Source organism: Miniopterus schreibersii (genome assembly GCF_964146895.1).
Source record: "Miniopterus schreibersii genome assembly, chromosome: 12".
Taxonomy (NCBI): Eukaryota; Metazoa; Chordata; class Mammalia; order Chiroptera; family Miniopteridae; genus Miniopterus; species Miniopterus schreibersii.
Genome location: NC_138112.1, coordinates 37,818,954 through 37,833,581, shown reverse-complemented (window position 1 = coordinate 37,833,581; position 14,628 = coordinate 37,818,954). Strand labels below are relative to the sequence as shown.

General features: G+C 38.1%; 2 protein-coding genes and 1 pseudogene across 3 annotated transcripts in view; 2 read left to right on the top strand and 1 right to left on the bottom strand.

Annotated features, from left to right (window-relative positions):
- LOC308565024 (olfactory receptor 51B5-like) overlaps positions 1–14,628 on the top strand; it is a gene marked incomplete at both ends in the record, with an annotated part of 340,544 nt that overhangs the window by 313,322 nt on the left and 12,594 nt on the right. The gene's annotated exons all lie outside the window — the stretch shown is intronic.
- LOC308564887 (myb/SANT-like DNA-binding domain-containing protein 3 pseudogene) lies at positions 1,307–2,187 on the top strand (annotated as a pseudogene). Its single transcript has one exon. The product of its transcript is annotated as a myb/SANT-like DNA-binding domain-containing protein 3 pseudogene (transcript).
- MMP26 (matrix metallopeptidase 26) lies at positions 5,661–9,496 on the bottom strand (the record flags this gene model as incomplete). The annotated part of the gene is made up of 5 exons (XM_081153633.1): positions 5,661–5,860; positions 6,338–6,463; positions 7,084–7,232; positions 7,891–8,102; positions 9,398–9,496. 5 exons carry the CDS (start codon positions 9,494–9,496, stop codon positions 5,661–5,663), a joined length of 786 nt encoding a protein of 261 aa, XP_081009759.1.

Below are 14,628 nucleotides of genomic sequence, written 5' to 3'. Positions count from 1 at the left end.
ACTTAAGTGTGATGACATGTTCTTCTGTTATAAGGTCTTTACCACTTCTCCCTGAACAGGGTTGTTCATTAGCTATGTGTTTAATAATCATTTACTAAGCAGTAACAAGATTCAAGTCTTCATACTGAGCTCTGTAAAGGCAAAAACCAGTATCTGGTTCATCACTATTTCCACAGTGCTTAGCATGGAACATGGCCTCCCAATACATTCCTTTTTCATAGCTTAAATCTTGACTATTCCCTACTTTGCATTTTATTTATAAACTTTAGAAACAACTTATTTTCCATCAAGATAGATATTGAAACTTTTATTGAGAATGAAACAGAATCTACAGATCAGTCTTGGGAGAATTGACATTTTTAGATTACCAGATTTTTCACTCCAACTACACAGACCTCAGTTAATTAAGGTCTTTAGTTTCCTCTCAATATTTTATTTCATGTCTCTGTTAAGAGATAATATATCTTTCACTAGATTTATTTTTAGGTATCTAATATTAATTTATGCTAATGTAGATAGAACTTATAAGTTATCTTTATCTAAGTCTTTGATATATAAAAATAAAATCAATTTATAGTTGGTCTTTTTCCTGAAAAACTGCTAAGCTTACTCTTATTTTTAATAAGTAATCTGTAAAATCTTTAGGCCTTAATTTATACCAATTACAACTCTATAAGTATTGCCATCTTTTATCTCCCTTATTTCTAATCTCTATATCTTTTACTATGTTTATTGATGTTGTGTGCCACTCTATATCTATAACCAGTGGTGTGGCTGGACTGGATCTCATGATTCTTCCTATGATTGCAAGATTTTTTCAGCAATAACCATCAGGGGACTTTGAATTAAAAAAAAAGAGTATTACTTAAAGTCCTGAAAATTACATGGCACTCCTGGGGCCACACATAGTGTGGGTGGAGAGGGGGAGGGGTCACAGGCTTCGGGTTCTGCTTTTATTGGGATCAGATGGGGCCTAGGGTTTTATGGAATCTCTCTTAATTGATGAATTTAAAACAAAGAGTGGGGGTTTAAAGTGTGGGAAGAGAAAAAACAAAATGGTCAGTTATTGGTCAGTTATCTAAGGAGCCTGGCGGAGAAGAGGTGGGGTTAGGGGGGTGGAGATGGCCTGGCTCTTTATCTAGTTGTGCGGCTCACACTGTGTTTGAGATAGCCATCTGGCAAGTGGATGCCTCTGTGAGAAGGATGCCTTAGCAGTCAAAGTTTGTCATACACTTGCATTACAAAAGAGAAAAACCAGGGGGAACCACTGCAGGGAAGCTAAGGGCCAGGAGAAATTGAGAGGAAAATGCAAAATAACAAAATTTTAAAACTTCTCAGAATTGTACAAGATCATCCTGCTTGCTTTAGTAGAAAAGTGCAAGTGCGTGCCGGCATACAAGAACATCGATGCATGAACTGTTGCCCTCAGGCAATGCTGGTAGGTGCTTGCCCAAGAATACCACTGTCAGCCAAAATATCAGACAGCTGAAGAAGTGCTGAGAGAACATCAAGGCTCGAACCAAAACTATGATGGCCCATGAAAGCAGAGAGAAAGTAAAACGGAGTGTCAGCCCACTTCTGAGTGCTCACTTTCTGGAGAAGGAGATCCTCAGCATGCTGCCCAATCAGCTCCACTTTCTGCACAGCCCTCCCTTAGAAGAGCCCAGATACCACCCTGATGCCTGCGGCCCAAGAATCATTTGCTGTTTCAAACAGAGAACTGATGAGAAAGAACTCATACATTTTCTAGTATGTGAGGGGACCTTTCAACCTGAACCCTCGTGTTCAGCTGTTAGAATAACAACCAATAAAACTACAGGAGCAAAACTTCTCAGGAAGGTACTTTAAAAAACATGCATGAGGAAGAACACCATGAACAAATGTGCATCTTACAACTGCAGCGGACACAAATGAATGAGGTGCCCGTGGCCAAAATCCAGCAGAGAGAGTGAGTGGGAGATGGCAGAGGAGGAACACAGGATAAAAATGGAAGTTCTCAATAAAAAGATGTTTTGGGGGGGAAAACTATGAACTTTTACCAAGGAATGGCCTGTTTCCTCATTAACTGGCCCTTTCCCAATTCACCCTAAGACTGTGAGGGTGGCTCTCTTGTGGCTAACCTGTGTTGGCAAAGAAAGTCTGGAGCATGAACTTTCTGACAGCAACCTGGATCAGAGCTACAACTAGGAAAGTTAGAGTGACAGTAGTCACTTACTTAACAGTACATTCAGGTAAACAGCTGTATCCTCTGTACCCCTTAAGCGGCAAAGAATCGGTTATAGTCTTCTGAATATTATCACTATGAGTGCTGTCATTCTGAATGTAATGTCTTCTAATTAGAATTCATACAAGAACCAGAGAGAGAGAAACCAGCTGTCAGCCTCACACTACAATTGATTTATTGCACTGATTAAGACCTGATGCAATTTTAGGCAGAAGTGATGACAGTTATGTTGCTTCCTCTTCTCAGATCTCAGAGGTAATATTCTCAACTTTTCACCATAACAGTAGGCTTGCAAGGATTTTTTGTAACTACAAGGATTTTTCTTAGTTTATGAGAGAACATAATTACTTTTTATTGTTCACTTGATAAGTGTTTTATCAAGAATAGATGCTGAATTTTATAAAATTATTTTCTGTGTCCATTGAGATTAATAATTTTTATGATCCATCTGGTTTTCCATTATTCCATTACTGTGATAAATCATATTTATATATTTTTAATATCAACTTTACAGTTTTGGAATAAACCCAAGTTAGATGTGTCATTTTACTTTCCTTATTTATTGCCAGATTTAATTGGTTAATAATTGGTTTAGGATTTTTACGTCTATGTTTATCAACGACATTGGCCTGAAATTTTTCTTACTTACACCATCTTTGTCATGTTTTGCTATAACATTATGCAGAGCTCAAAAATAACTTAAGAAATATTCCTTTTTTTTCCAGCTGGAAAACTTTGAAGGTAATTGGCATGATTTCTTTATTAAATTGCTATCAAGGGTAGTTTTAATTATAGTTTCGATAGATAACAGTTAAAAAACAAATCAGATTTTCTTCTTTATCAGTTTTGAAACTACTAGAGAGAGATGTAATTATAGATTATATTTTTAAATATTTATAAAGCTACCCGCATTCTCTCTTCTCTGCCTATTTTTATAAATTATGTTTAAGAATATGTATTTTATTTGTACACTTTTCTATTTATTGGCTAAAAGTTACTCATTATGTATTTTTATGATTTTTTAATGTCTTCAGGAGTGTCCGGATATTGCCTTTTCTATATTAATGTTGGTTTTATACTTACCAGTTATATATTGGATAAATAATGTCATTGACCTTTCAAAAAGTCAATTGTCAGAAGCTGGGTTCTCTAAAGTAGAAACAAAGGCAGAATTTTGAATGCAAATTATTTTAAACAAAAGTACAGAGGATGTTTTTAAGAAATTAAAAGAGAGTTTATTCAGATAATGGATATGTGAACCAGGAAACGCAGCCCTCAGTATGAAAAGAGAACATGTTCCAAGATGGAGGGGATGCAGCAAGTTTTTAAAAGGCAAAGTTGTAAGGAGCTGATGATCGAAGAGATGGTTGCTAGGAGAAACAAGACCATAAACTTATATCATTCATTTCTGACTGGTGGAGAATTGAACTTTCAATGGTTGGCTGAATCACTGGTCAAGCAAGTGGGGTTGTGAGGTGAGAACAATGAGTAATATATATTTAAACATTTATCAATGTCCTAGTTTCAGCCTAGGCCTGTGAAAAAAAAAAAAAGTGGGGTTTTTATTTCACAGTTACAGAGCAGGAAGTATTATTTATCAGCCATGAAAGAAGCACAATCTATCAAACAGTATAATCAGTAGAGGGGGGCTGCTGGCTCTGCAGGTGGTTTTAGAGCCTAAAAGGACAAAGCCATGCCTTGCAAGCAGCTTCAGAGCTCAAGCTTTAAAAATCCAAATGTTGGGCCACAAGTTATGACATTAAAGTTCTTATGAGGGCTCAGTATTTGTTAGTTATTAACTAACACCTGTGAGGAGAAGAGGTAGAGCAGCACTGGGCAAGGAGAAAAGCTGAACTGCAGCATAAGCCAGACAAAGTCTTGGCCAACACACCGAGACTGCTGCATTACTCAGTAAAATTTCCCTGTGTCAGGTGAAAATGGTCAGGCATTCACTTCCCAGCTTGTGACTGCAGGGAAATGGCCTTCTGGAACTGAGGCAAATTACAGAGACCCTGGTCATGTCATGTCCCATAACTCAAAGGATTCTCACCAATTTTACTGTCTTCTCTCTCATCTACTTTCTTCCAGTTGCTCTTAGGAACTAAAAATTATCACTTTATGCACAGTAACTTGAGTTTTTCAGAAATCATTCCAAAACACTCTTTGTATTTTCAAAAACAAATATGTGGGTTTATCTGAATATTTTAGCTATATTCTCTCTTGTAATGAAAACACTGATATTATAATAGTTCCTTCATGACATTTTCTTTTTATATGACTTGCTCTTTTCTCTTGTTTATATCTCTGTTAGTACAATCTTTCCTGACCCATTTGTGAAATAATGTGTTAGTACAATTTTTCTTTACCCATTTGTGAAATAATGTGTGTACTGTACCAGCTTCACTTCCCTAGGGAGATGTCTTGAGTTTACCACTTAAAACTCAATTTTCTCATTTCAGAGTTTTTATTACAAGGGAATATTGTGTGAGGTGTAACAACCCCTAGTGTCAGAAAAATTTTGCCATTGTCTTGATTCTAAAACAGAAAAATAAGTGCTTATGTCTTGACAGGTGAGTAAGATAGCCCCTCAGTCTAATACCTTGTACACCTCCTTGTGGCTTCTCCTATGTGTCTGATTACACACTGCTGTCCTACCCATACTCTTCACTCAGGATTTATTTATCTAAATGAAGGCAGTAGGATATAGACTTAATAAAATATATTTTTTATCTAATACCTCATCTGCAATACAGTATTAAAAATACCTAAAAATTGCTAGGCAATGATTAAAGGAGTTGACATTGATTATGTCATTTAGCACCATGACAGCAGATAAAGTTATTACAATTATTTAACAAGTGTTAAACTGAGTCACAAAGAGGTTAAATAACTTGCCCAAAGTCTCAGAGCTAATGAATGGATAAGCCACCATCCTGACAGTTAGTCTCTATAGCTGCAATCTTCATTGCAGTTTAAATATCATTCCTCAAACTCTACCCATATAGTATTCAAAAGGTCTATTCCCAATCTTATTTTTTATCTTTTCAGCTAATTCAAGCATTCCATGGCCATCTCTGCTTGAGTTCTCCACTCTGCTATTCTCTTCTCTCCCATCTCATTACAGTGATTGAACATACCAAATGCTGAGATATACCAAACTGTAAGACCAAAATTTTACTCTTAAAAGCCTTCTTTATTCTGACCCAGAAGTGTTATGCGTTTTGACTCAGTCACCCTGACTAGGTTGCATTCTTCAATGGGTAGTTCAGGCAGTCTCCAAGGCTGGTTTAGTGCTTTGAGTTTTTTGATCTTCCAAAGAAGCCACTGAAATGCCAGGTTAAATGATTTTTCTTTCCCAGCTTCAGGGCATTTCAGATGAACATCTTTGTCCTAATGAGGGCAGAAAAGTTAGTAAACTTCAAGTGGATTTTTCTGTTCAGACACCACATCCCCTCCCTTCCAGGGGGCACAGACCATACAGTTGCTGGATTTTTTGGATATCGTCAACATCAAGGCGGAAGGTTCTAGGGTTCCGATACATATATCTGGGGTACATTACGGAGTTCTCACTCATGGAGTGCCACAGGCCCAGAGAATGACCCAGCTCATGAATGGCAACCAGGTGCAGATTAAATCCTGAAAAGGCACAGACAAAAAGATAAAACTTAACTATGTATAGAGAAGGCAGAAACTGGTGTGTGAAAAAGAAGGGAGAAAAAAAAGAAGAGAACAGAAAAGGAGGAAAGAACAAATGTTAGAGTGAAGAAAAAGAAAGGTAGGCGAGAGGGAAAGAATCTAAGTGGGAAAAAAAATGGCAAAATATATAGATAGATAAACTGAAAGGGAATGAAAAGCATGGAGAAATTTGATCATTGGAAGCAAAGAGAAACAATGTGAATGTGTTTATGACAGGAGCATCTTTGCTCAGAAATGATCCCACCTCCCCCCACTCAAATAGGAGACCCAATTCTCCAGCCAAATCTTTCTGCCCCACCATGGCCACTATGATACTTTCCCTCTATTCTCTTTATTATAACCCAGGCCCAAACGGAGACCATCAATACAAACCCCCAGGCTCCCAGCTTTAGCACTCCCACCACATAAGGTCTTTACCTTTGTATGATGTTGACCAATATTCTCCCTTGTCAAAGTGGATAATTCCTGGAGTTTCAGAATTTGGTAAAAAGGCATGGGCTAAGATACGACCTGGCCCATCAAAGGGCCAACCATCTCCATGGTCTGTGGACAATGACAGAAGCTATTGTCACACTGAAGGGTCAGGTCAAGAGCAAGAATGGCCTTAGAAAGCCTCAGGGCCTTAGGGTACTATGCAACTGGGTATTGCTAAGGTATGAGAGGACTAAGGCATCATTTATGCAGAGGAATAGGGCGGTGCTAAAATTCTAACTACTTCCTGTCTTCTGTGGTAAAATAGAAAAGGGAAAGATGGCAAAGACTGATTGAAAGTTATATGTTAGACACAAAAAACCTCCCCCCAAATGGAGGGAAATAGGGGGAGGAAACTTAGACTCTACGGTTTTATAAATAGGTTGGATCAATGTTGAGAAGCATTTCAACAGATTTGAAAGCTATACAACTTTCTTTGAAAAATGAGCAATGCCCTCTCCCTTACTCTGTTCACAACCACAGTGCATCCCCTCACCTACCTACTGCTTCATTACACTAAAATATCTTTCCTGTGTTATTGACTTATTTATTTCCATTAGGATTTTGCCTGATTTTTTTTTTTTTTCTCAGAGATTGGACTAGGTGGACTAGGTTTTTGTTTATAGATTGAGAACACTTGCCCTTTATATATAGGACACCAAACCCTCCCTCTCTTTCTGGGAGTTTCTTACCCAACTCCCAGAAAGAAAGCTTGATGTCTGCATCTTCACCCTCTACTTGCTGGAAGATCAAGGAGGTCACATTGCTCCAGATGGATACCGAGTCACGTATAATGTCATTCACTGTAGATGGATTCATGTCTTTTGGATAATTGATAATACTGAAAGAAGAAAATTTTAAGTAGAGTAACTCAAAGGTAGGGGAATTAACCTAACTTTAAAAAAGAGTGACTCTGCTCTAGGGCAAATCACTGAATATTTTGGGGCTTCATTTTGCTCATCTGTAAAATAGATAAACCCTAGACTAATCAGATCAGAAACCCAAAGAATTAAACCTGCAAAACATGGATTTCTAGATATTTTAATAAATTCTCCACATCATCCTTATGTAAATGAAAGCCTGAGTGTGAGGAGGGAAATAATCAGCATGCTCTCAATTGTAATGTACACCATTTCATATAGCTTAGCATTGCTTTGCTTTGGATATATCCAAATATGCTTAGGATCCCTAATAGAGTAACCTAGACAGGGAGCAAAAATATATCAAAAGTATACACAATAAACACCACCACCCCCATACACCACAGAAAGACAGAATAGTGGGATCATGTTCAAAGGATAGTGATTAGGCTCCATTTTGCTAAAGAGATGATCTGAGGAAGCTACAATGAGAACTGGGAGAATCGCCTTCGCTAAGAGAAATTTGGCATTAGGAGAGACAGGGAAAACAGAAGACAGTAGAGGTACCTCCAGGAGGGACACTGTAGGAAATCCTTTGAGGTAATCACCTCACTCATCCCTTAGGGTCTTAACAAGTACCTATAGGTCAGATTGTACTTATTCCATCCGGAACGTTCAGAGGAGTTAACAACATCAGTTATCCCACAGCGAGCGTGGTGGAGCATAGCCAGCATTGGCTCAGCCTCTGGGTCTGTCTCATTCAAATGGATCTGCTGCAGAAACTGTATCTCTTCCCCCTTGGTAAGGAGTGGCTGTTCTCTCTTGGTCAGGGAACACCAATGGAAATTGTCCTGGGTGAGAGACAGGAAATGGATGAGTACTTAGAGACAATTAGGGCAGACTCCAGTATCAGAACCTCAAGGTGGAGTTTCCTTTGAGGGCCTGGGAAGGATGGTGCTTTGTCTATCCAGACTTCATAAACCTCCTGTTCTCAATCAAATGATGGCCACTATCCTTGATTATCCTGTCACTAGGAAAAATATTAAACACAGGTGATAAAATAAAAATGACTTAGATGACCTGTTAAAATATCTCTAAAAATAAAGCGTCTAAGTTTCAGGATAGAAAGTCCCAAGAATAAAGGTCTTGAAGGTATCAGATGCGAATTGCCCAGGAAGATGGCCTCTGGTCTTTCTGATTGATTGAGGTTTTCTTAGTCAGGACAGAACTGATGACTCCTCAGACACAGAATTTGGCTAGTTCTGCATAACCAGTCCATCTGCATTTACATATCACATTCCACTTATGACCCACTCCCTATCTCCATTGACTTTCTTATCAGGCCAATCTACTGAATTTTTACTTCCTGGGGGAAAACCCAGCACCTTGCCTTATAGTCAAGCTTTCTGTCTGTATTTTTGAACTTTGGCTGAACTGAAAGTAATTTAAGGGCAATATTTATGTCTAATAAAACTCAATCTACACACCAGTTCTTAGAATATCACTTGATATAAACCTGTGATTGCTTTTACATTTTGTATAAAACTGCACTTTGATGTTTTTATTTTATTGTGACCATGGCTAGGCACTCAGAGGCACCTGATTTATCATGTTTTTCTGGGCTAAATATTTTAGCGGGAATTTTTACCAGGTCCTTAAACTGTTATAAAATACATGACTAAAAGCTATTGAACAAATTCAGTCTCTTGGGGAATTTAAAAGCATGTGGTAGGACAGTTTGAGAGGTTTCTCAGTCAATAGAAAGGACGTATTTATTAGTTAATTTGAATCACTTCCCTTGATCCTTTACCACCTAACAGACTCAGAGATCCAGACACCTGCATGTTCACTCTCTACCCTAGAGAAGGCTAAGATTGTGAGCGATGAGATCTGGGGCTGAATTATTAATTAAGTACAATATGCACAATACTTTTAGAGGAGGGGGTGAAACCCCCCCAAAATGGTTTAATTACTTCTAAAATCAGCAGAAAAAAATGAACTTATAGTTGAAGAAAATGATTTCTTATGTAATATTAATATAGTCATCTTTATATCATGCAGTGATGTGCATGCATATAATACACACAGGGAAAAAGAGCCCACAATAGTTATAATGTGATAATGTAGTCCTGAGTAACACACCTACCTTAGCAAAGCCCAGTCCTTTACAGTCTGTAGCAGGGGGCACTGGGAGGGTCAGGCACCAAGGCAGGAAAATAGTAGCTTTTAAGATGACAGGCTGCATGGCAAGTGCTCATTTCTTCCCCTGCCTGAATTCATTACTTAACACGGATCATGGGGCCTTTATAGCTATGCCAGCAACGTTGGGTGACTCGCGCTGCTTGTTTGCCCTTTCTTTGTACTGGTTAGTGTTGTCATTGCCCATTTGGGGTTGAAGACAGAGTGGTCAGCCTGCCAGGCTAATGACAGCAGCCATATGATTTATTTTTCACGTTCATTTCACACCTGATGGCCCTTAGAATAGCTGGCCATAGCCTTGGCTGAGGAATACTGGTATATCTCAGGTTACAGGGTACATTATTATTTTAAAAACAGAGAAATAGAAACTAAAAATAGGATACATAGGAACAGTTTAAAATAGTTTTGCTTTTAGAATAATTTCTTTACTAGTCACAGACAAATACTATCTTGCTCCAAAAGCTAGAAGGAAGATCCAGATCAGAATATAAAAAAATCTCTGAGACCCATCCATAGAGGAGAGATATAGGGACGCACAGAAAGAGAAAATTGCTAAAAATATGTTTGAGAAAATAAATCATTGATAATAAATTGAGAGAGACACAGAGATATGCATACACAGCATAAGGTCTCAGCTGGTAACCTTTGAAATCACATAGATATGGGTATGAATATTAACTCTGCTAATTAAAAGCTGATCTGATTTAAGCAAGTTATTTAACACTATGATGCCTCTGTCTTTTCATATGTAATTTAAGGAAACTAATTATATTCATATAATACAATAATAGCAAAGATGGCACTTGAGCACTGAGCCTGGCAACACTGTAAATCACACAGACACAAATACTGAAGCAGAAACAAAGACCCAGAGACACTGAGAGAATGAACCAAACACCGTTGTTTACTGAGCACTTTCCAGGTGCCCAGACCTGAAATTGCCTCTCCAATGAGGACGGCACACAGTGATCGGATGCGGGTCCATTCCCTTCCCCTCAGGAGCTCATCCTCCGGCAACCACAGGAACACCTGCTATACTCGTCCTCAGAGAAGAGTTTGCCAGTGCTCCGTGCCTCCCAATCTCTTATGCCTACCAATTTTTTCCAATAAACCAAACGGGATAAAATGACTCTGTGACGAGAATGGAAATAGGATAGAGAATAGATGGGGCAAGAGTGGGTGTTCACTACTTACGATTTGCCTCAAAACCTCCACCTGAATTCTACCCAGCAACTGATCATAGTCAAATTTCTTTCTCTTTCTTCCAGGGGTGCCTATTTCCTAAGCATAGTACCATCAAGTCATATTGTCCCTGCCAACACAGCCTTAAGTCAGATTGGTTTGAAAACCCAACATGCCCTTCTAGGGTAATACAATTCCCATCAGTGACTCCTATGGACTCCTATGGAGAATTGGAGCCCTCTGCTGTGTATCCCTAGCCCTACTTTCTCCATGGCTTGCACAAAGACCATATTTGATTGAGGTTTCTCTGCCCTGGCAATATTTGGTATTGAGGAGTGATGAGAGGAGGTGAGGGCTGTGCCAACCACAATCCTGGCAAAAGACTAGGCTTGCAATTTAATTTAATTTTAGCCTCGTGGCAAGAAGTGATGGAAGCCAGAGTTTTGGGCCTTGGGCCTATGGTAAAAACAAAAATCAAACAACAGCTATTAAGAATAGAAATTGAAAATCTTCTATTTTTTAAGAAGGATTGGTATAAATTTTTCTTTAAATGTTTGCTGGAATTCACTTGTAAAGCCATCTGGTCCTGGTCTTTTCTTTGTTGACTCTACATCACAACACATACAAAAATTAACTCAAATAGATTAAACAGATGTAACATGAAACAATAAAACTCTTAGAAAAAACAGGAAAAAAATTTCTGGATATTGGACTGAGCAATGAGTTCTTGGGTATTACACCAACAGCATAGTCAAGAAAAGTAAAAATTAAAAAGTGGCATTACATCAAACTAAAAAGCTTCTGCACAACTAAAGAAACAACTGACAAATTGAAAGGCAACCTACAAGAAGGTAAGAAAAATGTTCGCATATTATATATTTGATAAGGGGTTAGTTAATATATTAAAAATATTTTAAAAGTCATTCAACTGAAAAAGCAAAATAAATAACCCAATTTAAAAATGGGCAAAGGCACTGAATAGACATTCTCTGAAGACAATCAACTGGACAACATGTGTACAAAAGGTTTTCAACATCACTAGTCACCAGGGAAATGTAAATCAAAAGCACAATAAGCTATCCACTCACACCTGTTAGCATGACTATTATCAACATCAACAACAACAACAACAACAACAAAACACACAAGTGAAATGTGGAGAAAAGGGAACCCTTGTACACTATTGGTGGGAATATAAATTGGTTCAGCCACTATGGAAAACAATATGGATATTCCTCAAAAAATAAAAATATAATTATCATTTGATCCAACAATCCCACTTCTGGGTATGTACCCAAAGGAATTGAAATCTATATCCTGAAGAGATATCTGCACTCTCATTTTTAATAAAGCATTATTAACAATTGTCAAAATGTGGAAAAACTACCTATTGCAATTCTACTTCTCTTTCTGCTCAATCCTTTAGTATCATCATTAAACATCACTTCCAGTTGCCCACTCAGGGGAGCTGTGTTTTTCATTCCCACAATGCTGGGCATTATCCTTTAGATGTTCTAGTCCCAGAGGTGGAAAGAATACACCCAAGAACATAGAATCCTATTAAATGTTTAGTTAGAGATGCCTCTTTTTCACTTCTAAGATATTGGCAAGGAAGAAAATGAATTAAATTATTTTAATAATTAGAATGAATTAGAACTACTGTTACTCAATGTGGTCAAGTGTGATGTTTAGTTTTATGTGTCAACTTTACTGGTCCATGAGGTACCCAGATATTTGATCAAATATTATTCTAGGTGTGTCTGTGAGAGTGTTTCTGCTTGAGATTAAGGTTTGAATCAGTACACTGGGTAAAGCAGACTGTGATTGCCTTCCCTGGTATGGATGACCCTCATCCAATCAGTTGAAGGTCCAAGTAGAACAAAAAGATTGATCTTCTTGGGAATAACAGTGATCTGTCCTTGCTTGACAGTCTTGAGCTGGGACATAGGTCTTTTCTTTCTTTTGTACTCAAATTGAACCTTTGGCTCTTCTTGGTTCTCAAGAAGAACTATACCATCAGGTCTCCTGGTTCTCAGGCTTTGGTCTTGGACTGGAACTACACTATCAGCTCCAGTTTGGGTCTCCAGCTTGCCAACTGCAGATCTTAGTACTTCTCAGCCTTCATAATCACATGATCTTTATATATATAATCCCTTTGTACTTCTTGCCCAGTTTTGAGGGTACAATGGACTGAATGTTTGTGTCTCTCCCCAAATTTGTGTTTTGAATTTCTAACTCCCAATGTGGTAGTATTAGGAAGTGGGGTATGGGGAGATAATTAGGTCATGAGGGTAGAGCCCTCATGAATGGGATTCGTTCCCTTATAAAAGGGATCCCAGAAGCTCTCTAGCCTTCTTTCTGCCATGTAATCATGCAACAAAAACACTGCTGTCGATGAACCAAGAGGTGGGTTCTCACCACACACACAATTTGCCAGCATCTTAATTTAAAACTTCCCAGTGTCCAGAACAGTGAGAAATAAATGTTTGCTGTTCAAGCACCCAGTGTGTGGTGTTTATGTCACAGCAGCCTAAATGGACTTAGAAAGATGGAAAATGCAATAAATATATTTTGATAAACTTATGTTAGTCAAGGATTAAGTGCTAGCTGAGGGTGGTAGGAACAAAAAATGGGTAGATGAAGACAGAAATAATACAATAGTTGTGGTCTCAGAACAGCTGCAGTTGTAAGTGGCTGTAGATCACCCCACTAACCATCCCCTTGTTAGTTCCCAATTTTACAAAGCCCATATGAATCCTGGTGAAGCTGTATCCAAATGTATTACTGAAGTATATGGATCCAAGAATGCAAGGGCCTACTGCAGTTGATGCTGTGGTGCATCACTCAGTTGTCTTGTCCTGCTGGGCCTGAAGAACCCGTCTTTCTATAGGAGTTGTTATTGCCGACAGATCTCATTTGATTCCTTCTTGGGTATTGCTGTCTTCTGAATGGAACCCACTCACCCAAGGCCATGTCTCCTCAACCATAGCCAATCACCAATCAATGTGTAGTTAAAAAGGCCTAGGCCCTTTCTTCAATTCAGGACAATTCTAAAGGGTCATCTAGCTCCAGAGATCTCTGTGGATTGAATTAGCCTTTGTTAAAATCACATGCAGTTCAACTTCTCCCTTCACTTGTTCTATTTCCTTCTCTCCCCGTAGGTATTAAACTGCTGCACATAAATGTTTGCTTCAGTGTTTGATTCAAAGGAAACCCAACCTGTGGCACTATCATTAAAAAGTACAAGATGCAAAAGGGAAAATGATCTGCAAAGCACTTCACATTAAAAAGCTATATTCTTTCATATAGAAAGCACTTCAACAAACTAATAAACAATATTTTTAAAGGACATAATAGGCTGGCCTCTAAAAATAAGTTCTAAATTCAAATGTTCTTGAACATGAAAAGAAGACCAACATCATTCATTTTATACAGTATAAATTGCATTTATTAGCAAGTAACAAAAATGAATCTGAAAACCCAATTATAGTGACACAAATATTTTTACCTAGAAAAAGAACACTCCAGAATAGCCACATACAGGTGCTTGAAATTTCAGGTGGGAGGTTAATTAATTCTGCTTTCTGGAACTGGTGAGGTCTCCTATGGTATTAACCACAAATGGCTAATTCATATGCATAATGGGAATTCAGTTTAACTCACTTAAGGACATGCCTGTGGGCTTTTTAGTCTTTTTGGGTACAGCTTCCTGAGTTGTCATTCCCAGAGGCCTTTGTTATACTAAAAAGGCATCAGAGTAGAAGGACTAGACTGCCATGACTAACCCTTATAAATAACAACTGGGATTGGGATAGTTTCATCCTGGATTCATCTCTTTTTTGACCTGAATTGGAAATGCAGCCTCTTGGTAAGTACTGGAAAACCCTCGTTTATACTTGTGGATTTCATTAATCAAAAACTTATCCCTGATAAGCTGTTATGATTTTACTGTTTAATACTTACTTCAATCTCATAGTATATTTACTACTGGAAACA